General features: G+C 42.0%; 1 protein-coding gene and 1 long non-coding RNA gene across 2 annotated transcripts; one reads left to right on the top strand and one right to left on the bottom strand.

Moving 5' to 3' along the window:
* Positions 1 to 5,953: 5,953 nt before the first annotated feature.
* On the top strand, positions 5,954 to 7,946 carry LOC135710652 (uncharacterized). Its single transcript, XM_065233289.1, has 3 exons — positions 5,954 to 6,746; positions 7,290 to 7,877; positions 7,924 to 7,946. Exons 1-3 carry the CDS (start codon positions 5,954 to 5,956, stop codon positions 7,944 to 7,946), a joined length of 1,404 nt encoding a protein of 467 aa, XP_065089361.1.
* A 15,072-nt stretch (positions 7,947 to 23,018) lies between these two features.
* Positions 23,019 to 24,062, bottom strand: LOC135710654 (uncharacterized). The gene is made up of 3 exons (XR_010518437.1): positions 23,808 to 24,062; positions 23,345 to 23,744; positions 23,019 to 23,273 (listed from the first exon to the last, which is right to left on the bottom strand). It is a non-coding gene; the product is annotated as an uncharacterized LOC135710654 (long non-coding RNA).
* Between the last annotated feature and the right edge of the window lie 1,121 nt (positions 24,063 to 25,183).

The following is a 25,183-nucleotide window of genomic DNA, read 5'->3' as shown; positions in this document are numbered from 1 at the left end:
ATCAGCGTCTTGTAGACAGTCAACTTCGTGCGGCGGCGAATTTTATTCGACCCGAGCGTCCTCCGGAGTCCAAAGCAGGCACGATTCCCTGCCATAATGCGTCTTTGAATTTCTCTGCTGGTATCATTTTCGGCGGTCACCAGTGAGCCCAAATACACGAACTCATCGACCACCTCGATTTCGTCACCGTCAATCTGAACTCGGAGTGGGAGGCTAACATTGTCTTCCCTAGAACCTCTTCCTTTCATGTATTTTGTCTTTGATGCGTTGATGGCAAGTCCAATCCGTCTAGCTTCAGCCTTCAGTCTGATGTACGTTTTCGCTATCATCTCAAAGTTCCGTGCTATAATGTCAATGTCATCGGCGAAGCCAAGGAGCTGGATGGACTTCCTGAATATGGTGCCACTCGTGTCTATCCCAGCTCTTCTGATCACACCTTCTAACGCGATGTTGAACAGCAGACACGAAAGTCCATCACCCTGCCGTAACCCCCTTCGAGATTCAAAGGGACTCGAGAGTGTCCCCGATACTCGAACAACGCACATCACTCGATCCATCGTCGCTTTGACCAATCGCGTCAGTTTATCCGGAAGTCCGTACTCGTGCACGTACACCTAGTTACTCTCTATTGGAAGCTTCATCATAGTCGGAATCAATTACCGTGTGCTCCCTCTCAGCATTCAATCCAGAATCACAGGATATAGCGGCTTGCTTTCGTTTTTTCTTCCACCTCGTCTTCCACTTCGGAATCAGCCGAATCAGAACTGCCGCTTCTCGACGGAGATCGCGATCCAGAGTTTGATCGAGTTGATTTTTCAGGGTGGATTTGACCTATTAGGGATACAATTTCCTCTTTTAGTCTAGAAATGTTTATAATACTATTTGAGTAGTAACTTACCGGAGAATGTGACCTAGAGTCAGGTCCACTTCTGGACTTAGTGGGATTTCCTTTTTGTAGTCTGTTCGTCCGAGTTCCACTGATTTTGTAGTTGCTGAAACAGTGATTTGGTAATATCCTGGACGAATTACGCGTTGCACATTGTTGGAGCGACTTGATGAAAAACAGACACACTAGAAGAGACTAGAAGGCCCCGAAATAACGTGCTCAACTTTTTGCCTCAGCTCTGGTACTCTCTTCGGTCCCAAGCTAATCGATTCACCCCTCGAAACATAGGAAAATCGAATAACCCCTCATTTTATCTGTCAAACTTTCATAGCGAATCAAAACAAACATTGCGTAGTACTAGAATTTTGACTAGAATGGGGTACGTTAATCGTTTGCTTGGGACCAATAGGCTAGTCAAGTAGTGAGCCAATTTAAAATCGTTAGTTTTGCTGTTTGATGATAGTTTTGCAGGTTATTACCAACAATCAATACGAAACTAACGATTTTAAATTGGCTCACCACTTTAGTAGCCTATTGGTCCCAAGCAAACGATTAACGTACCCTATTCTAGTTGAAATTCTATTACTACACTATGTTTGTTTTGATTCGCTATGAAAGTTTGACAGATAACATCAGGGGTGTGTGGATTCATGCAGAACATGCAGGGGTGAGTGAAATAGCTTGGGACTGCTTGGGACCGTTGTTCTGGTACTGAGTGAGCCAAAAATAATAATGATTTTCTTCGGGACCCAGTGGTCTCTATGTTATTACCGAGGTTATTACACTATTCAATATCCAAACAGCCCAACATGGTTTTCTTCATCAAGAAATCCCTCAACTATTGATTTAGTCTAAACTGATTCATGTCAACTTTGTAGCCAATTGGTTACCCATGCTGACTTCGGTTATGATCACCTTCCAGTAACTTTTGAAATATCCCAAGAAATAATTTCTAATCCCAACAGCTCTACTTTCAATTACCATAGAGCTGCTGGAAACAATATCGAACATTTATGGAATATAACGTTGATCCAAACATTCCTTTGCAAACCAAAGATGATATTAAATATACCCTTGAATCTCTGACTACTTCTATAGTTGAAGCAAGAGCTGCCTCAGTACCAAAATGCGAGATTAAATTCGATTCAATCATAATAGACGACGATCTTCAGCTCTTGGTCCGTCTGAAAAATGTCCGTAGCAGGTAACACGCTATCCTGTCATGAAAGTTATCTGGCGGGAATTGCAAAAAACAAATTAAAAAGCGATTCTGTCTACGATTATACCTTACCAATTAGGTTAACCACGTACGCAGCCAGCACAACTTTATTACTACTGTCCAAACCGTGGGTTACTGTCGGAGTTCACGGATCGAGGATTATCGTCGGGATGCTGAGAGCCTTGAGAGGAACGAATCGTCAACAATATGTGATCTCTTCTAACGAAGCAGAGATCAGTCACCACTCGATCACCGTCGGATACGGTCGAAAGGGGCAAGGCCCTCGCGCAAACCCAATTTTAAATTGTTTTTATTTAAGAATAAATTTTGCTTAATAATAAATGTTTTAATGTAGTAAACTGTTAATAAAGTGAATTTAATGTGTTAAGTGTAGTGTTTTGTAAAAACTGAAGGTCAGCAGAGGTCAGCATTCGGAGGTAGGCTGCTGGGTACGGTTTTGGTCCCTCGAACGTACATAGTTGGTCCTTCGAGCCGGATACATTCCGGAAAATTTCGGATTTCGAGGCCCAAAGGATGCTACAATAGGCTATTCACCATCGCGACGGCATTAATTCGGCGTTGTCTTCATTGTGCCGGAGAACACAATTGCCAGCAACCCAACAAAGGGAACCCAGTGTAATCAGCCATCGCTACCAGCCATCGCCACTATCCAACAGTGCCATCATTGTTTTTCGATTGGCTTGGGTTCAACGGAGTTCACACCGAAAAGAACAGCTTGGACATACACGCTGTGGTCATCATCTCTAATTGGTGCCTTCACTACAAGCAGTGACACCCGTAGAATAATCAGGAGATTGTTCTACTTTCCTACCAGGTTAGTAAGAACGAGTATATGTGCAGCCGAAGCATCGACCTGCAACTTTCTTACACCAAATTTCGTTTCTTCACTCTTACTCTCGGAACTGAGATTCGCTCGACATCTACTAGGCTGGCTCAACCATTGCCAAAAGCGAGTCGTCATATGGTGACCACATCTGTGGATTGTAGACTGCCGTGAATGGATACGGTGGGCGATATTCCGAATCAAAGATTTCGCAGATATCGAGTGGTGACGGTGACTGAGATAACGCTACGGAGGACGTCGCTGAGCCATAATTTCTGGCAGGTAAATTTTAACACAAATATATGTCCAGCCGTTGCTGGATTTGTGAACTGTACTCCAACAATAAATTGTACCTTTTCGGCGAACATTGGATCACTACTTTCTTGCGGACGAATCCCTGATTTGCGAGGTTCGAGATTAAATCTCTCAACTACTTTCGACGATCTTCTTCGCTGAACTTCACCTCGGTTGGATTGCCCTGCATCATCATTGATTGTCCAGGTGAGGCATAGTATATGTCTACCGAAGCAAGTTTTGTTGGATACTACATTAGTGCTTTATTTCCCTCACGTACTGGTTGAATACTATTGTCCAGTCATCGTGGAATAGCTGGTGCAGTCGGAACGAAATTTGCTCATTCATTATGGAATTCTATCGCTTCATTGTCTCGCCAACGATCGTCGCATAAGAGAACCTACGGTTTCATTGGGGTTCAGATCGTACTGGGTTGGCGCCTTCGTTCTTTGCCCAGGTAAAGCTAAACGGTATATGTCCGGCCGTAGTTGGATTATTGATACTACATCCGCCATTTTCTCTTTCGACACTCCTGAATCGGTGATAAGTTAACCTATATGTGTGGATGAAAGCTAATCGTACATTGGCTTGCACATTGAACGAGCTTTAAGAAAATTGGAGGTTGCTACTAGAATCCTTCGGTCATCCAGCGCAGCTATTAGTTTCAAAGGTGAGACTACATAGTATATGTTTGGCCGAAGTGGGCCATTTGGATACTACACCTCTCTTTTCTTTCGATTTTGGATTTGTTGGATTGTCAGGCTGTACCGGGTTGCATCGTCCATAAATTCGTTCAGACGCTGCTCTTTTAAAATCCGTCAACATGCCTTCAAGATCCAAGGAAGGTCCACCACTGAAGTCTCTTTACACTAAATTAAAGGGGCAACAAACTTCCGTCAACAATATCTACAAATTCGTTGAGAACTTTCCGGAGGGTACCACTGCTAGCCAAATTCACGTGCGTCTTGAACGTTTAGATGATCTATGGGAGAAAATTAGTGATTCTCTCTATGAAATCGAAACTCACGAGGAATACAGTGAAAGCGATGTATTTTCAAAGGAACGTTCGGATTTTGAAAACCGCTACTATGACGTCAAGTCATTTTTGCTTGACAAGGCCAAGGAATTTACAAATACGTCAGCTCTCGACGAATCAGCTGCAACGTCGCATGGAGGGATGGACCATGTTCGTCTGCCGCAAATTAAACTACAAAATTTCGACGGCAACATAGACGAGTGGCTGAGCTTTCGGGATCTTTATACTTCATTGATTCACCGGAAGGCAGATTTATCAGAAGTAGAAAAATTCCATTACCTTAAGGGTTGTCTCGGAGGTGAAGCGAAGGCGTTAGTAGATTCATTGAAAATCACTCGAGGCAACTATTCGATAGCATGGGAAACCCTTCAAAAGCGATATAATAACAGCAAGTTGCTAAAGAAAAGGCAGGTTCAGGCGCTTTTCAAACTGCCAAACCTTGGGAAGGAATCTGTGATCGACCTGCAAAGGCTTTTGGAAGGGTTTGAGCGATCCATTCAAACATTGGATCAAGTAGTTCAGCCGGCTGATTATAAGGATCTTTTGCTGATAGAAGTTCTCAGTGCACGGTTGGACCCCAGTACACGGCGTGGATGGGAAGAGTTCTCTTCAACGAAAGAACAAGACACTTTGCCGGAACTCATTGACTTTATTCAACGTCGGATTCGTATTTTAGAATCGCTACCCATAAGATCTTCGGATAGTCGTCAAGAGTCGGTACCAGCGGTAATAAAAAGGAAACAGTGGGTTCGTGTCACCAACAACGCTGTGCAGTCAACTTCATTGAAATGCCCTGCATGCACGGAGAACCATTTGCTGCATCTTTGTCCATCCTTTCTTCAAATGACGGTTTCCAGTCGAGAGTCTCTGATTCGTACACATGCTCTTTGTCGGAATTGCCTTAAGAGAGGACACCAGGCAAGGGAATGTTCTTCAAAGTACACTTGCCGGAAATGTAAGGCTCATCATCACACTCTAGTCTGTTTTAAGGGTGAATCAGACTCAAAACTTCAAGCTGCCCCAAATGGAAATAAGGGAGGTTCTGGCAATAACAACAGGTCGTCGGCAGCAACCAATCAGCAAGAGGCGAATACGGCATCCTCTAGCACTGCATCATCTAACATGGCTCATGGGCGGACTTCAAGCATTCTTCTTGCCACAGCATTAGTTCTCGTTGAAGACGATACGGGATCTCGGTATCCAGCTCGTGCATTGCTTGACTCCGGTTCAGAATGCAATTTCATATCGGAGACATTGAGTCAGCGCTTGAACATTCGTAGCAGAGAGAAGGTCGACGTGTCGGTGTTGGGTATTGGCCACGTCGCGACAAGGGCAACACAGCGGCTGCAAGTGGCAATTAAGTCACGAGTTTCACTATTTTGTCGGTCCCTGAGCTTTCTGGTGTTACCAAAGGTGACCGTCAATCTACCTACAACATCGGTGCATACTAAAGGATGGGAATTTCCAGAAGGAATAGAATTGGCTGATCCTAGTTTCTTCAAGGCAAGCACAGTAGATCTGGTCTTGGGAATACAATCCTTCTTCAGCTTCTTCAAGACAGGACATGAAATGTCATTGGGTCACGGTCTTCCCATGCTAACGGAGACGGTATTTGGATGGGTTGTGTCAGGAGAAGTTACTGAAACTCCATCATCAACTAGGGCAGTCTGTAATATGGCATTTTCAGACAATCTGGAAAAACTCATGGAACGTTTTTGGACCTGCGAGGAAGTGGGATTTTCCAACAACTACTCTCCAGAGGAAGCACGCTGCGAGGAGCAGTATGCACGCACAGTTCAAAGGGAAGCAGGCGGTCGTTACATTGTGACACTTCCCAAGGATGAGGATATTCTATCACAACTCGGGGAATCTAAGGACATTGCGTTTAGACGTCTGCAAGGACTGGAACGCAGGCTCTCAAGGGACGAGAACCTATCGAAACAGTACAAGGCCTGCATGACGGAATATTTGAAACTAGGTCACATGCGGAAGGTGGAGGATGATGCTCTGAACGGGAGTAAGCGGTGCTACTTACCACATCATCCAGTTGTGAAGGAGGCCAGCACAACTACAAAGGTGAGGGTTGTCTTCGACGCCTCGTGCAAAACGTCGAGTGGGATCTCCCTCAACAATACACTACTGGTCGGGCCAGTCATCCAGCAAGATCTCCGTACAATAGTTCTCCGCAGTCGTACCCGTCAGGTGATGCTGGTAGCGGATGCGGAAAAAATGTATCAGCAGATTAATATGAACCCAACGGATATTCCACTGCAAAGTACTTTATGGCGGTTCGAGACAGACGAAGAAGTTGAAACGTATGAGCTTACGACGGTGACGTATGGAACGAAACCGGCACCCTTTTTGGCAACTCGTACGATCAAGCAACTAGCTGTAGACGAGCGGGAAAGGTACCCCCTTGCAGTACAGGCTGTAGATGAGGATATCTACATGGATGATGTTATCTCAGGTGCAGATGACATTGAAACAGCAGTGGAACTACAAAAACAATTAAACGCCATGATGGCAAGTGGTGGGTTCAAGCTTAGGAAATGGGCGTCTAATTGCTCAGCAGCTTTGTATGGGATACCGCGAGACAATCTAGCGCTTCCGACCACGGAGGAAGTTAATTGGGAACAGGATCAATCAGTAAAAACCTTGGGGTTAACTTGGTTACCAACAACCGACTGCTTCAAATACCAATTTCAAATACCAACCTTCCAGCCAGACGAAATTCTTACCAAACGGAAGGTTTTGTCTGCCATAGCGATGCTCTTTGACCCTCTTGGACTTTTGGGGGCAACTATAACACTCGCGAAAATCATCATGCAGCATTTATGGAGTTTGCGAAATGAACGAGGAGAACGATTGGATTGGGATGCACCATTACCAAACACGGTGGGGGAGGAGTGGCGAAACTTTCATGAGCAACTGGTATGCTTGAACGAGCTTCGAGTACCTCGCTGCGTGATCGTATCAAAGGCAAAATCAATTGAGATACATTGTTTCTCAGATGCCTCGGAGAAGGCGTACGGTACCTGTTTGTACATTCGAAGTGTGGACGAGCAAGGCAAGTTGTCGGTTCAACTATTCACGGCCAAATCTAAGGTGGCTCCCTTGAAGGTACAATCGTTACCACGACTGGAGCTGTGTGGTGCTTTACTAGCAGCACAGCTATTCGAAAAAGCATCGGAAGCAATCAAGGGTCCATGTCACACATTCTTCTGGACAGACTCAACATGCGTACTGCGATGGATCAGTGCGACTCCGAACGCATGGACCACATTTGTGGCGAATCGAGTCGCAAAAATACAACGAATCACGGAAAATCATACATGGCGACACGTACCAGGTATCAGCAACCCAGCGGATCTAATATCGCGAGGGGTTCAACCAAAAATAATCCAGGAATGCAGTTTGTGGTGGGAGGGCCCTAATTGGCTTAAGGACGAGCAGACGGGATGGCCACATCAACAAGATGTTCATCTGGAGGATGTTCCTGAAAAACGATGTAGCACTGTAGTCAACATAGGCACGGTAGAACCACCGTTCAGCGTTTCGTTCATCTCTAAATTCTCTTCGTACACCAAGATGCTCCGGAGTACAGCGTATTGGCTACGATTAATGGCACTATTACGTCACACCAGATCGGAAGGCCATGGGTTCTTAACCAGCACGGAACTGAAGCAAGCAGAGATGGTGATTGTACGATGTGTACAGCAAGAAACATTCTCCAAGGAAAGTGCAGCGCTGTCCAAAACTAGCTCCGTACAAAATGGATCCGTTTTACGCTGGCTTAAACCTGTAATGGCAAAGGAAGAAGTTTTACGCGTTGGTGGAAGATTGGGTCAGTCAAAAGAAACGTATGAAACTAAACACCCGATGATTCTACCAGCAAAACACTTGTTGTCTGAAATGATCATGAAGCATTATCACGAAAAATTATTGCATGCGGGACCACAGTTACTTCTCAGCACGGTTCGATTACGATTTTGGCCACTAGGAGGAAGGAGTACTGCAAAGAAGGTGGTTCACAAATGCCAACGCTGCTTCAGAGCAAAGCCTTCTATTCTTCAGCAGCAAATGGGTGAACTACCAACAGCGAGAGTGACGGTCGCCAGACCGTTTTCCAAAACCGGCGTTGACTATTTTGGACCGGTCTATATCCGTGATGGTCGACGACGAGCTGCAATAAAGGCATACGTTGCTGTTTTCGTGTGTATGTGCACTAAGGCAGTTCATATGGAACTGGTCACGGATATGAGTACTGATCGTTTTCTGCAAGCATTGAAACGGTTCATAGCACGACGAGGAAGATGCACCGACATATACTCTGACAATGGGACCAATTTTGTCGGAGCCAAAAATCAAATGAAGGAACTGTTTCAGCTGTTGAAGGATAATGGACATCAGGAAGCAGTTACGAAAGAGTGCACTAATCAAGAAATACACTGGCACTTTAACCCTCCAGCTGCCCCGCACTTTGGCGGGCTGTGGGAAGCCGCAGTTCGCTCAGCAAAATTTCATCTTCTACGGGTACTGGGAGGAAATCCTGCGTCATACGAAGATTTCACAACTCTTCTAGCACAAATCGAAGCTTGCCTAAATTCAAGGCCATTGACTCCTTTATCTGATGAACCTACAGATCTCGAGCCTCTGACACCGGCTCATTTTTTAACTGGTGGATCTCTACAGGCGCTGCCAGAACCAGATTATACCAGCATTAAATTGAATAGGCTGAACCGATGGCAGATGGTACAGCGGCAGTTACAGGATTTTTGGCGGCGATGGCGAACCGAGTATCTCTCACAGCTGCAGGGGCGAATGAAGAACTGGAAACCAGCAATACAGTTGGACGTCGGCAGGCTCGTTGTCATCGTAGATCCAAATTTACCACCGATGAAATGGAAATTAGGTAGAATTCATCAGCTTCATCCAGGACCGGACGGTATATCACGTGTAGCGACACTGAAGACAGCAACAGGATTTCTGACAAGACCTCTTGTCAAACTTTGCTTACTACCAACACAAGAAGACTGAAGTCCGACGAATGATGCCGCAAGCGATTAGTTCTACCAGTGGTACCCATCCAGTGCGTCGAAAGGGATCTTTCTTTTTTTCTTTTCAGAAGTCACCAGTTACTTCAGGGTGGGCGATGATGTCTACGATTATACCTTACCAATTAGGTTAACCACGTACGCAGCCAGCACAACTTTATTACTACTGTCCAAACCGTGGGTTACTGTCGGAGTTCACGGATCGAGGATTATCGTCGGGATGCTGAGAGCCTTGAGAGGAACGAATCGTCAACAATATGTGATCTCTTCTAACGAAGCAGAGATCAGTCACCACTCGATCACCGTCGGATACGGTCGAAAGGGGCAAGGCCCTCGCGCAAACCCAATTTTAAATTGTTTTTATTTAAGAATAAATTTTGCTTAATAATAAATGTTTTAATGTAGTAAACTGTTAATAAAGTGAATTTAATGTGTTAAGTGTAGTGTTTTGTAAAAACTGAAGGTCAGCAGAGGTCAGCATTCGGAGGTAGGCTGCTGGGTACGGTTTTGGTCCCTCGAACGTACAGATTCTCTGCCCTGAGGAGGACAACTTTTGAAAATAATGTTTCGAAATTAGACCCGAGTTCCAAACGCTCCAAAGTATGCCTGACGAATAATCTTCTAATATTTAAACAAGTTGTTGTAGTATTTGTTATTCCCCTCTTTCGGTGCACAAATATCTACCTACACATTCACACCTCTTGGTGCACTCTCTTTGTCATTGTTTCATTTTCCATTCATTCACGAGTGCGCAGTCAACGCGGTAGTTTATAATGTGAATACCCGCATAGAAAAATACCATTTCTAGAACAGTTCAAACTTCACTGATACCTTACTAGCTATGTTAACTTTACACAAAATAGTTTTGTTATGGTTTATGGAATGTAATAAACATTAAAGAAACACTACTTTCAACTGTTACAGTTTCTGGTATGTTCCAGCTAAATTTTGCTACGGTTGATCAACTATACTGAACTGTTGCAAAACATTACGAATAAAAGTTGTAAACAACTTGTACAACGCTTACGTGTTTCGATTATGGTTGCTTTATGTTTTTACAATTGGTACAAACAGAAGAAAACGCTTTTGATTGAAACTGTGCTCGTAAGTTCATTGTGTTGTTTTGTTCCTTATTTTATTTTTAAAACCCTCGGTAAATCATCTTTGGTAATATTAGCTTAAAGTATAAAATATTTCTTAAAAGCGCATGCAATTTCTACACAAATATTCAGGGCTAGCAGCCGTTTACATGTGAAGGAGATTTCGATGCTGGCGGCTCACATCATCCAAGAAGGAAATCCAAGCAGGTTCGTTTTGCCGGGGCCTTTTTATTTTCCAGAAATGGAATGGAGTTTGTTTTGCAGGGCAAATTCATTTATTTATTCATTTAATATTAAGATCAATAAACATGTTACCAAGGGCAAGGGAGGTATCCACAAAAAGAAATCTTGTAAATCACAATAAAATTAAAGAACAACTCATGATGGCTGTATTCCGGATAAGCTACGACAGTATTTATTATAACGTCAATAAGTATGGTAATTTATACCATTTCATAGTATATCAGGAAGTTAACAACAATGGTTGGTTCTAAACCGTACTACCGTACTACCTTTTTCGAAAGTTAATGGAAATAGTTTCACATATCCAACTAGAACCTTTTCTGATGTGGTAAGGCTATAGTTGTTCTGCTAAAAAGGTATGGGAACAAGCGAGATTCCGTATGGTGAACGTTCTTAACCACCCATTGTTCGTATGGTTGGGTCTTCGAAAACCTTAATCCATATGGTCAAAACTTTATCTAGGTATGGTTTGATTAAAGTTGACTGAACCTTTCTCATTATGGTTTTCAGAGGAAGATAAACCATTTTCAATGTGGTAATCGTATGGTTGTGATTTATGCGGGTATTATGGTTGTTAATAAAGATAAGTAAAAAGTTAGTTACGCGTTTTATTAACACCAAAACATGGTGTCAGAAGCTATCGCGAGCTTCAAATCGGTTTTTCTGTGACGGTGAAGTTAAATCGCGGAAAAAAATCAAACATTTCGTTGAAAAGCAATCGTTTTGGTGAGTCGCTTGGTTTTAGCGGCCATTTTGCTTTATAAGTGAAAATTGGTGGTAGTCCTCATCAAAATGGATGCCAGCCAGTTCAAGATGTTCCTGGAGCATCAGACCAACGTGATGCGTCAGATGTTGCAGGAAGTGCATACATCGTCAGGTGCTTTGCAACCGCAGCAGTGTCAGCAGCAGCAAGTGCAGCAACCGTGCGCTGCCAGTGTGCAGGTGCCGCAACCCTCACCATTGGCCTTGGTGGGGGATATGGAAGAAAATTTCGAGTTCTTTGAAAAGAGCTGGAACGATTACTCTAAAGCCATCGGAATGGACCGTTGGCCTCAAGAGGAGGATGCTCAAAAAGTCAGTTTCTTGTTGACTGTGGTAGGTGAACCAGCGAGGAAGAAATATTTCAATTTTGAACTCACCATGGAGGAGAAGGCAAATTCTCAAGCAGCTCTGCTTGCTATCAAAGAGAAAGTGGTCTCAAAGCGCAACGTGATCGTTGATCGGTTGGATTTTTTCTCGGCAACGCAAGCAAGTCGTGAGGCCATCGACGATTTTGTTACACGACTCAAGGTCATGGCTAAGTTGGCCAAGCTAGGACCGTTGGAGACGGACCTGATTACGTACAAGGTGGTAACGTCGAACAAGTGGCAGCATCTGAGAACCAAGATGTTAACGATTGCTGATATCACTTTGATGAAGGCTGTCGATTTGTGTCGTGCGGAGGAGATAACAGCCAGGCGCTCGCAGGAGCTAGGTGTTCTGGGACCCGGAACGGAAGTCAACAAAGTAAAGAAAATGAAGAATCGTTCGAAGCCATTGAAAGCACAACGCTGCAAGTTCTGCGGGGACAGCCACGAGCACAAACGAAGTGACAGACGACTAACTGACGAAGAAATCCATTAAAATAATGTGGTTCACTGTAATAGAATTTTCTTGGAAGCTTGTGCCATCATCCACCAGATGGGTTAGTTTTTTTGTTTTGATTTGAACAAAGTTGATTTTGTGTACAATGATTATTGGACAGTGTGCAAAGAGTGTATCATTTTGTCATTTTTTTATGCATTTCAGTTTTGAGTAGAGTGAAAGAGATAGAACCAAAACATTCTAATACATTTGGTGAAAATGCTAATACAATCCAGTAGTAGTGTTGCCATGTGGTACAATCCAGTAGTAGTGGTGTTGCCATGTGGTACACTGAAAAATTGAAATAGCAGGTTAGTCACCAAAGTTTTCGAGCCGCTCCGTCTGTCACTTCGTTTGTGGCCACGAGTTTGTTAAATGTGTGTGCCCTGCACTCGGCAAGAGATGTCATCGTTGCAAAGGAAAAAAATCACTTCGAAAAGGTGTGTCGAGCTAGAGAGAAATCAAAGAACCGGAAACCGAATCGCCGATCAAGGAGATGAAGGAAGAGAGTACTTCACAAGAGGAATCGTCTTCAGGAACGGATACTACATCGGAAGAAAGTGAGGAGCATTACGAAATCGGGAAAATTTTTGATTACTCCGACAATGGAGGCAACGTTGTCGCAGAACTGGAACTGAAATTTGGAAAAAAAAAAAAGTGTCAGCCAGTACTCTGTGATGTTGATACCGGTGCAAACACCAGTGTAATCGGGTACGCCAGCCTGATTGAGCTAACTGGTAATCTAAATTCAGCACTACAACCATAGAGGTAACTCTAAGACCACTGGGTCCCCAAGAAAATCATTATTATTTTTGGCTCACTCAGTACCAGAACAACGGTCCCAAGCAGTCCCAAGCTATTTCACTCACCCCTGCATGTTCTGCATGAATCCACACACCCCTGATGATATCTGTCAAACTTTCATAGCGAATCAAAACAAACATAGTGTAGTAATAGAATTTCAACTAGAATAGGGTACGTTAATCGTTTGCTTGGGACCAATAGGCTACTAAAGTGGTGAGCCAATTTAAAATCGTTAGTTTCGTATATTTTGTTGCTACAACCGCCATCATTCCGCTTACAAAGCTTTGGTGGAAACCCCATCAATGTGCTGGGTCAAGTAAAGGTGCAATGCCGACGATCAGGACGGAAGTATCGTCAGGTTCTGCAGGTTGTGGACGTCGACCATCGACCTTTGCTTTCGGCCAGAGCTTCCCGTGAGCTTGGCTTAGTGAAATTTTGTGAGACAGTCAGCTTTGGTGAATCGGATCTGTGTCCAAGAACATCAATGTCATCAGATAAGTGCCTGAACGTACATAGAGTTGAAGCCCTGAAGATCATGGAAGAGCATCCGGACCTGTTCGCTGGTTACGGCAAGTTTCCAGGCACAGTAGCGCTGGAGATAGACAACAGTGTTCAATCATCGATTCAACCACCCCGGAGGGTTCCTATACCAATGCGAGGTAAGCTCAAGCAAGAATTGGAAGCACTGGAGAGGGACGGAATCATTGTGAAAGAGAAGCATAATACCAACTGGGTCAGTAATTTGGTCATCGTGCAACGAGGTGGACTTGGTTCAGGGATTCGTTTTTGCTTAGATCCTGTCCATCTGAACAAAGCTTTGAAACGCCCATATCTTCAGTTCACCACGCTGGATGAAATCCTTCCAGAATTAGGAAAAGCTAAGGTGTTTCCCACGGTGGATACCAAAAAGGGTTTTTGGCACGTCGTTCTGGACATACCGAGCAGCAAGATGACTACTTTCTGGACACCATTCGGTAGGTTCCGATGGACTCGTCTGCCGTTTGAAATTTCTCCAGCTCCAGAGATTTTTCAACTTAAGCTGCAGGAAGTCATTCAGGGACTAAAAGGCGTTGAATGCTTAGCTGACGATTTGCTCATCTACGGTGTAGGTGATACAATGGAAGAAGCGCTAATCAATCACAACAAATGCTTGCAACAGCTCGTTATTCGTCTACAAGAAAACAACGTAAAGTTGAATCGATCAAAGATGAACCTCTGTCAAACTTCCGTAAAATTTTATGGTCATATGCTGACAGATCACGGTTTGCGACCCGATGATGCGAAGATATCGTCTATCAAGAACTTTGCGACACCATGCAACAGAAAGGAGGTCCATCGTTTTGTTGGAATGGTCAACTACCTGAGCCGTTACATTCCGAACCTCAGTGTTAACCTGACGAATCTGCGCAAAATAATCTCCGAGTCAGCTATGTGGCAGTGGACAGCAACTGAATAAAATGAGTTTAAAGTAGTGAAATCCTTGGTATCGGACATCAAGACGCTGAACGTGACCCAACCGTTAGTGATAGAGTGCGATGCTAGTTGCTATGGTTTGGGTGTTGCAGTTTTCCAGCACAACGGAGTGATTGGATATGCGTCACGAACGTTGACGAGCACTGAGAAGAACTACGCTCAAATTGAGAAGGAGCTACTCGCTATTGTGTTTGCTTGTGTTCGCTTCGATCAGTTGGTTGTTGGTAATCCGAAGGTTACAGTGAAAACGGACCACAAACCGTTAATCAGTATATTCAAAAAATCACTCTTATCAGCGCCACGACGTCTTCAACATATGTTGCTGAATCTTCAACGTTACAACTTGACAATCGAGTTTGTTACGGGTAAGGAAAACGTTGTGGCAGATGCTTTGTCTCGATCTCCATTGGTAAACGAAAATGCTGTGGAAAAATTTGAAAAACTTAATATATTCAGCGTGTTTGATGAAATATCAGAGGTGAAACTTAGTAACTTTCTCAGCATTTCGGACACAAGGCTCACTGAGATAATGGATAAACTGGAAAGGATCATTCAATGCAGATCATCGTCAAGTACATTCACCAGGGTTGGCCTCCCGAATAGAAATTTACATTAGCCCAACGTTTGATTCTGATGTCTACATCAGCATCGAAATCAAATGTATGCCTGATGTCAAACATTAGAAAACATTATGATTTAGTTGTATTTAAGCAACGTAACATGGTGTATACATCAGAAATTTTGGAACAAAATTTTGCCATTCTAATGTCGGTCTGACGTCAAAAATTTCAATCTATTGACATTAGAACCAAACGTTTTAAGGATGTTTTCGGATGTACAAAACGTTAGAACTAAACGTTGTTCGGTTGTTTTTAAATGTAAACGTTTTCTGATGTTTTCTAATGTAGATGTTTCCTGATGTTAGAAACAAACGTTTTTGGATGTTTTCAGATGTAAAAAACGTTAGAACTAAACGTTTTTCGGATGTTTTTATATGTAAACGTTTTCTGATGTTTTCTAATGTAGAGGTTTCCTGATGTTAGAATCAAACGTTTTTCGGTTGTTTTCGGATGTAAAAAACGTTAGAACTAAACGTTGTTCGAATGTTTTTATATGTAAATGTATTCTGATGTTTTCTAACGTAGATGCCTCCCGATGCTGGAACCAAACTTTTTTTTTGATGTTTTCGGATGTACACAACGTTAGAACTAAACGTTGTTCGGATGTTTTTAATTGTACTTCGTGTTTGTTGTTCTCTGATGTTTTCAGATGTACAAAACGTTTAAAGTAAACGTTGTTTGAATGTTTTCAAATGTAGATGTTTACTAATGTTTTTAGATATACAAAACACTAGAATCTTACTTTTCAAATGCTTTCAATTATATTTACAACACATTAGAATTAGAAACATGATTGTGTAAACACTACACACCATTGTTGTTAGATAACATAATAAAAATGCGTACATAACTGTCAATGCTGAAGCTCCCGTTTCCCACCAGTCAGTTAACTGACCTTAGCTAACCTAATATCATTGCGGCAACTCTCTATGCGGCAGGGGAACTATGCCATTAGCGCGCTAAGAGTTATTAGACCACTGACATAGGCGCCAATTTGTAGGTGACGAGGCACTTGGTGACATTACAGCGAGCTTGACGATTGTTGCAGCATTTTTTTTTAGCAAACTACCAGTTAAGGTGTGTAGTGTTTACAAGATCATGTTTCTAGCTCTAATGCTTTGTACAATTGAAAGCATTGGAAAAGTTAAAACTCATGTTTTGCAACCAAAACCATCAGAAAACATAAAATTGTACAAAAAAAAGTCATCCATTCTGGTAGACTATCTCTTAAATGCATAAAGAATAGCCATTGCTTAAGCTCCCGTTTCCCACCAGTCAGTTAACTGACCTTAGCTAACCTAATATCATTGTGGCAACTCTCTATGCGGCAGGGGAACTATGCCATTAGCGCGCTAAGAGTTGTTAGACCACTGACATAGGCGCCTATTCGTGGGTGACGAGGCACTTGGTGACATTACAGCGAGCTTGGCGATTGTTATAGCATTTTTGAGTGAACTACCAAACAATCATGACAATGTGATCGCTGCGCCTCCAGATCTCTGCCTGTTCTACAGATGATCCAAAAATGCGGAAAGTTTTGGGCTGCCAGTCTTCTACCTTATTGACGAACTGCAAATATATAATAAACAAAATTATTGTGCATGAAAAATATGACAATGGACAATGCTTGAGGAGCACTGGGAGTTTTCGAACGATGCGTGCTTAGGACCATCTTTGGCAGGGTATATGAAAATGGTGTGTAGAGGAGAAGAATGAACCACGAACTGGCGTAACTTTATGGCGAACCCAATATCAAGAAAGTCGCTAAAGGTGGAAGGGTACAATGGGCGGGACACGTTGTAAGAATGCCGGACAACAATACCGCAAAAATGGTGTTTTTCCTCAAATCCGGCCGGTACAAGACGCAGAGAAGCACAGCGTGCTAGGTGGTTAGACCAAGTGGAGCAAGATGTAGGAAGTGTGGGACGCTCGAGAAATTGGAGATAAGCAGCCAGGGACCGAGTTAGTTGGCGCAACTTTGTTATACAAAACCAGATTTAATGCCTTATTCATACTCGAATCGGTTGAAAAATACACTTAATCTTCTAGGTTACTCGATATCCATCCATTGCAAACAATATTTCGATAATTGTTTGTTTTGAGAGCTGGTGCACAGGTAGATTGAGGTTAAGGAAACGCCACTGCTTGTGGCCAATCTTGGGTACCATCATAAGGCTTGATGAAACTTATTCCACCCGGAAACATGTTTTTTTTTTTCGGAATTATGAAGTCATTATACGTTATGATGACATTTTGTATTTTTAAGTTACAAGAGGACGTTGCAAAGGATGAGTTTGACGTATAAAACCTGTGGATTTAATTTTCAGAGAGTCGCAATCAGCGTATTCATTAAATCACTTATGGCTAAGCTCCAATCGGTATTATCCTCGGATTAAATAACGATCAAGAATGTCCGGCTGCTTTGATGTCGACATCAGAGTTATTCGCTATACAAACAATTCTCAGATCATCCAAACAGGGGCGGTATTAAAAGTTAATCCGAGTTGGAGCTTACCGCCGCTTACTCTCTGAATCCAATATTGATAGGCTGAAAAAATGGTTTAAAAATGGAACCTAAATCCAAAATTTCATAAATTTTGGTTCACATGAACCACAGAGAACAGACATGGAGGCTCGAACAAAATTTCTCTAAAAACTTGTGTAAAGATTCCTATTCGACTTAAGCGCCACTAACAGCGACTTCCCCACTTAAAAAAACCTCTTTGAAAACATGATGGCGCATGCGTTGCACAAATTACACTAGACAGTAAGTGCTAGTAGCGCCAAGTGGCTATTTTCAACAGAAAATTTATAGATACTAGCGCCAAATTGGTCGAAATTGGAAAATTTATAGAGAAAATCAGGAGATGCTAACACCACGTAACGGCGACGTTCCCACTTATTTTACACAAGTTTTTGACCGAGCTTCAACGTCTGTTCTCTGTGCATGAACTATGATAAATCAGTGCGATTACATTTGCAAATATCACCATTTTAGCGGCCCTCGCCATAGAGCGAACTCTCATTTAATGGATATTAATGTCATCTAATACAATTTATCGACAATTTAAATCTTGGTATACAAATCGAGATGAATGTCTGGGAACGATAAAAATATATTTGAGCTCAGAAAACGAAGCTCGTTCAGATGATGTACAAAAATTTGTTTGTTTTTCGAAACTATACAACCCAATTCCATGTTTTCCACACGAAACGAAAATTAATGGCACTACACTAATAGCATTCCATGCCGGCGCCCGTGGTGTAGTGGTAAGAGTGACTGCTTTCTAATACCCCAATGGGTCTGGGTTCAATCCCAGCCGAGGTCGGTGGGATTTTTCTGAGGCATAAAAATCTCTGGTCACGTCTTCCTTCGGAAGGGAAGTAAAGCCGTTGGTCCCGGCCCATGTACACGCAGAAAAAAATATTTTAAACGTAATAATATTTGACGTAAATTTAATAAGAATTTCATTTTGTTTTGGCTGCAAAATGAAATCATTATTATTTCAACAATCCAGTATCTTTGTTTTTAAAAACCCATGGATTGTTAAATCAAAAAGAAAATCTTTTTGAATTTACAAGAGCTTTTATGGTTTTGACGTAAGCTGTCAAATTTGGCAGCTGGGTCAACAAAAAATATGTTTGTTTTTAAAAGAGATTTCTTGTTGATTCAATCATATTTATTTTATTAAGCCTAAAAATATACGCAGTAGAAATAAAAATATGTTTATTGATTCAGTTTTTAATAATTTGCGATTATTTTTATGTTTTGTTTTCTATTTGTTACCAACAGAATTACAATTAAATTAAAAAAAAAAAACTTTCTGAGGCATAAAATCTCTCCGGTTCATGAGCTAATGGGTCGATAGGTAGGGTCCAGGTGTGGGAGCGGCCTTCCTGGCGTTGGGAGCATTGGTACTCAGTACTGAAAATAAGATCGACGGAAAAAATCAAGGAAAAAAAGAAAAACTGCTTATTTTTTGCAACAGCAGAATACTTACTTACCTCTAGAGCTGAATCAAACGAGATTTTTTTTGTTATTGTTTACATTTTTGTCCGGGTTTTCACGAGGGAATGGTTGGTAGTTATTTTTGCATTCATGGCCCGGGGAATTGACACAACAAATAAATGTTAAATTAAAATTAACTATTGTTGGCTTGATAAAAGAATATTGTTATTTTTACAATAGTTGCAGTGGAAGAGTGGCTTATGAAAACAAAAAGAATCTTATTTTGAATTTATTTGAATAAATATTATCGAAACAATAAAATGCAATATAATTTCAACCGGAATTGTTTGTGTAAATACAAATAAAGTTTTTTTTTGGTTCAATGCAAACAATTTTCTGTCCGTGTATGTTGAATGGGTGCGATCTTCCTACGCAGGTGTGGAAGCTGCCTTCCTGCACATTCGATTGCCGTCAATGGATGGCAATCGATGTCCGTTGGTGATTGGCACTAGATTGCGGAACAGAGACCGACGTTAAATAAAGGAAAGAAGAATAATAGAATTCCACACATTTTTATTGAAGAATTCCCATGTAAAATTCCACATGATTTACATGTAACCACACATAAACAGAATTCACCCAGAAGCACACATGAAATTTATGAGTCAAATGAATAGTATGCGTGGTTACACATGGCTTTTATGTGTGCACATATTCAGTATGTGTCCGACACATAGATATAATTTGTATTGCAAAAGTAGGACATATAGAAACAATCTTTGAAATTTTATCAGTGTACAGGAATCCCCATCAAGACCCGTATGCGGTTTCCCCATCGGGACCCGTATTCGGTTTTCCCATCGGGATCCGTCTACGGAATCCCCATCAAGACCCGTATTCGGTTTCCCCATCGGGATCCGTATTCGGTTTCCCCATCGGGATCCGTCTACGGAATCCCCATCAAGACCCGTATTCGGTTTCCCTATCAAGACCCGTATTCGGTTTCCCCATCGGGATACGTATTCGGTTTCCCCATCGGGATCCGTCTACGGTATCCCAATCGGAATCCGTATTCGGTTTCCCCATCGGGATCCGTCTACGGAATCCCCATCAAGACCCGTATTCGGTTTCCCTATCAAGACCCGTATTCGGTTTCCCCATCGGGATACGTATTCGGTTTCCCCATCGGGATCCGTCTACGGTATCCCAATCGGAATCCGTATTCGGTTTCCCCATCGGGATCCGTCTACGGAATCCCCATCAAGACCCGTATTCGGTTTCCCTATCAAGACCCGTATTCAGTTTCCCCATCAAGATCCGTATTCGGTTTCCACCTACGGAACCCGTCATCGGGATCCGTAGCTTTTAGTATTTATTTATTCGTCAATCAAAACAAATAAACAGTAAACACACTCACTAACCTGCAAAGAGAACTTCGAACTCCCCGCCGGGATCCAGCTTCGGACTCGCTACCGGTATGTGGCTCCGGACTGGTGCACTTTCCTAAAAAAAAACATAATTACATTACATTAATTCACCTCAAATACAGCCCACATACCTGAAAAACAACCTTCCTTTTCCTAGGGTGAGACCAGCAGCCAGCAAGCGGAAAACTTGCTGATTAACCGCAACGTCGGACACCGAATCGCCACCAAAACTCGCGACGGACACAACGGCACTTTCCCGGACTAATTCGATCGAAATCGATCTTTTAACACCGCGAAAAAAAACTGTACACGGCCAATGTGATCAACCCAAATTTGAATACAGTGTACTCAAAATCGGAAAAAGTGCAGGAACGCAGCGATGAGTAAATTTGCCTCATGTTTTCCTGTGGAAAACCTCAAAAATCTTACGGAAAATTAGGATTGACGAAAATCCACAGAATCCAATCTTTACTTTTCTAATATTCGGTCAAATTTTCCTGGAAAAACCTGGAAATCCTGGAAAAAACAGAGGGAAATTAACTCAAAACTGAGTTCCTGTAATTTTTGCGATTTATGAGTGAACTAAACTCAAATTTGGGTCATTCTCATTCGCCATGTAGTGCTGACTCAGGACAAAACAAACTTTGCATGGGGCGAGGGCCTCAGGGACTCTAGTTTTCTTTTTGCGATTCAGTTAATAAACGCCAAATAACGCGAGTCATTGACAGGTCAACATCAGTGGTTTGTAATGGAACGTCCATCTGACACCTACATCCTGAATAATTTTGGTATACGCTAATGCAGCAGCGATATATAGAGCTTTACTTCAAAATGAGAACGACATTGACCTTTCTGTCGTTCAAAACACGCACACTTGCGCAATCCCATTTTCAAGTGCGAAGTTTGTTGTCCTCACTTTCGCTTCAGCCAGATATGCTGGTTTGTTATTGTTATCCTCACATTCGGACCATCAATACTCGAGCGCATAGAATGGACCGAGGAATGGACTATAACCAGATGCATGCAGGGTGGCCAGATGATTTTCTTCGTTTGCCTTGGAATTAATATTATCGTTTCAAATGAAAACCTCGTTGAAAACGTTCTGTATATACGTTAAACATAACGTCGGACATAGTGTGCTGTATTTGTACACGGATGCGGTATACAGCACACTATGGCCAACGTTATGTTTAACGTACAGAACAAAAGTAAAATCGGTTTTCAATTGAAACGATAATAATCAATTAAAACACTAATTAACTCTTGCACTGCAACGTCACCAGGGCATTTGTTTTACTTACAAATAAACATTGCCCACAGGACATGCCAAAATTTCTTTCAGTGATTTGAGGCTATGTCAGTCGTGCAAGAGTTAATGGTGGTAAGCTCTACCTTGTAATCGCAATGTGCTATTTTATATGATTGCGTCGAGGATTGCGATTTGGGCACATTTATGAGATTATGAATGCGGAAACACTAATAAAAGTGCGGTTTTACGTTAAATTGTTGTTGTGTCTTCATCGCACTTATTCCTTGGTGAATGAAGAATAAGTGCGCTGAAGGCGTCAAGACGATACAACGTCTAAGTGCACTTTTATTAGCGTTTCCACTCTTCTAAAGAGTTCAATTTTATTTGCAATTGATAATGTCACAAAACTATGCATAGGAGGCATCACTGCACTGCAAGCCACTTTTTATTGTTGTGTCATAGGATGTATTCTAATGTTTTATGCGTGCAACAAATTACATCGTGATGAAGTTTGATTCTAATGTAACGTTAGGTTCTGTTGTCATTGGATGTATTCTGATGTTTTATTCGTGCAACAAATTACATCGTGATGATGTTTGATTCTTATGTAACGTTAGGTTCTGTTGTCATTGGATGTATTCTGATGTTTTATGCGTGCAACAAATTACATCGTTATGAAGTTTGATTCTAATGTAACGTTAGGTTCTGTTGTCATTGGATGTATTCTGATGTTTTATTCGTGCAACAAATTACATCGTGATGAAGTTTGATTCTTATGTAACGTTAGGTTCTGTTGTCATTGGATGTATTCTGATGTTTTATGCGTGCAACAAATTACATCGTGATGAAGTTTGATTCTAATGTAACGTTAGGTTCTGTTGTTATTGGATGTATTCTGATGTCAAATTTTACATCGTCAAGACGTTTGATTCTGATGTAACGTTAGAGGCTAATGTATTTTTATGTACTTGGACGTCACACTGAAGTCTGAATACATTAAGGGTACAGCAATATACGTTAAAATTTAATGTATTGAAGATGTCTGCTGATGTTTTCTACATTACAATTTCTATTCGGGCTAGTTCAGTTTATCGTGTGCCAGATAACGTCAAGATTTACTACAATTGCCGCAACGAACTGTCTACCCAGGACGGTTTGATCCGAGGTTTGATCTTTAGGAACGACCGCTTACTAATACCGTATGTTCTCCGGAGAAAGCTTGTGGATTGCTGTCATATCAGTCACAATGGTGTGGAGGCTACACTGAAGTTAGCAAGAGCGAATTTGTTCTGGCCAGGAATGAGTTCGCAGATCAAGGATGTCGTCAAGGAATCTGCAATTTGTGCTAAATTTGCTGCATCTCAACCGAATCCGCCAATGCAAAGCCATAAGATTCCAGTGTACCCTTTCCAGATGGTTTCGATGGATGTGTTTTTTGCTGATTACCATGGTCTAAAACGGAATTTTTTAGTTTTAGTTTTTTTTAAACAGTGGACCATTACGCGGATTTTTACGAGATCAACTTGTTAAAGGATCTGACGCCAGAATCTGTGGTAGCTGCATGTAAGGAAAACTTCGCGCGTCACGGAATTCCACAACTAGTAGTGACGGACAATGGTACAAACTTCGTGAATCAAAAGATTGTGAAGTTTGCCGGCGAATGGAGTTTTGATCACGTCACGTCTGCACCTCATCATCAGCAAGCCAATGGGAAGTCGGAGGCTGCCGTGAAGATAGCTAAAAGGTTGATGAAGAAGGCTGAAGAAAGCGGATCAGATTTTTGGTACGCTCTGTTGCATTGGCGCAATATTCCCAACAAGATTGGATCCAGTCCAGCAGCTCGTTTGTTTTCCCGTTCAACACGATGTGGTGTACCGATAAGTGCAACAAACTTGCAACCAAAGGTAGTGGAGAATGTCCCATCTGCAATCGAAGAAAATCGTAAGCGAAATAAGTATCACTATGACAAGAAATCAAGATCGTTACCTGAACTACAAACTGGATCACCGGTTTACGTTCAACTCCATCCAGAGACTTCGAAGCTTTGGACTCCTGGAACTGTTTCTGATCGATTGAACGAAAGATCCTACATGGTCAACGTGGACGGAGCCGAGTATCGTAGAAGTCTTGTCCATTTGAAGCCGCGTAAGGAACCCGCTACGCAGCACGACCGTTTATCGCCATCCAATATTTCGAGTCAACCGACAGAATTTTCAACTTCAACCAGTGGAACCGAAAAGAAAGCACAGACTTGTCAAACAATGCCACAAACCACTGGAAAAACATCGCATGCTGCGATGTCCATGTTGCAACAGCATAGGGCTCAGCAAAGTGCGTCAACATCAATGACTGATGGAAACACGGACGTCTCAACTGAGAAATGTACAACAAGAATGAATCGTCCACAACGTGAGAAATAACGGCGCCGGTGGTGTAGTGGTAAGCGTGATTACCTCTCACCCCAGCAGGCCTGGGTTCAATCCCAGTCGGCGCCGCCGGGATGTTCTGAGGCATAACATCTCTGATCACGCCTTCCTTCGGATGGGAAGTAAAGCCGTTGGTCCCCGGTTCATGAGTTGATGGGTCAATAGGTAGGGTCCAGGTGTGGGAGCTGCCTTCCTGGCACGTCGGTAGCATTGGTTCTCAGCACGGAAAACAAGATCGACGGAAAAAACAAACCAAAGGAAAAAAAAAAAACAACGTGAGAAACGACTACCGGAGAAATTTAAAGATTTTTGCCTTAAGTAAATATAAACATCTTTTCTCAGAGTAGGGAGGATGTTGTAGTATTTGTTATCCCCCTCTTTCGGTACACAAATATCTACCTACACATTCACACCTCTTGGTGCACTCTCTTTGTCATTGTTTCATTTTCCATTCATTCACGAGTGCGCAGTCAACGCGGTAGTTTATAATGTGAATATTATGGTTGTTAATAAAGATAAGTAAAAAGTTAGTTACGCGTTTTATTAACACCAAAACACAAGTTTTTAGACCAGCCATGCTTTATGCTATGCTAATATGGTCTAGTTGTTGCACTACCAGGAAAAAAGCACTTCAAAGTTCTGAAGATGATTTTGAAGTTGCCTCCCTGGTACAGTACTACCGAGGTACAAAGAATTTCTAATGTTGAGACTTTTGAACAAATGTCCAGCAAAATAATTAATAAATTCAGGCAAAAATCGTTGCAATCTTCAATTGAAACGATTAATTCCCTTTATACTTAGATAAGATTAAGTTTTACTTTTAAAACGTAAATTGTTATACTGACGTGCAGGTTTAAACAAAACCTGTTTATATCACGGATAGAAATCTCCTTATACCTTATGGCAAATTTCTATTGCTTTTTATTCATAAAATGT

This window comes from Ochlerotatus camptorhynchus, unplaced genomic scaffold, assembly GCF_037179485.1.
Source record: "Ochlerotatus camptorhynchus isolate MF236.1 unplaced genomic scaffold, CSIRO-AGI_Acam_v1.1 ptg000396l, whole genome shotgun sequence".
NCBI lineage: Eukaryota > Metazoa > Arthropoda > Insecta > Diptera > Culicidae > Ochlerotatus > Ochlerotatus camptorhynchus.
The sequence above is the reverse complement of the archived record's forward strand: the minus strand, read 5'-3'. Positions and strand labels throughout refer to the sequence as shown.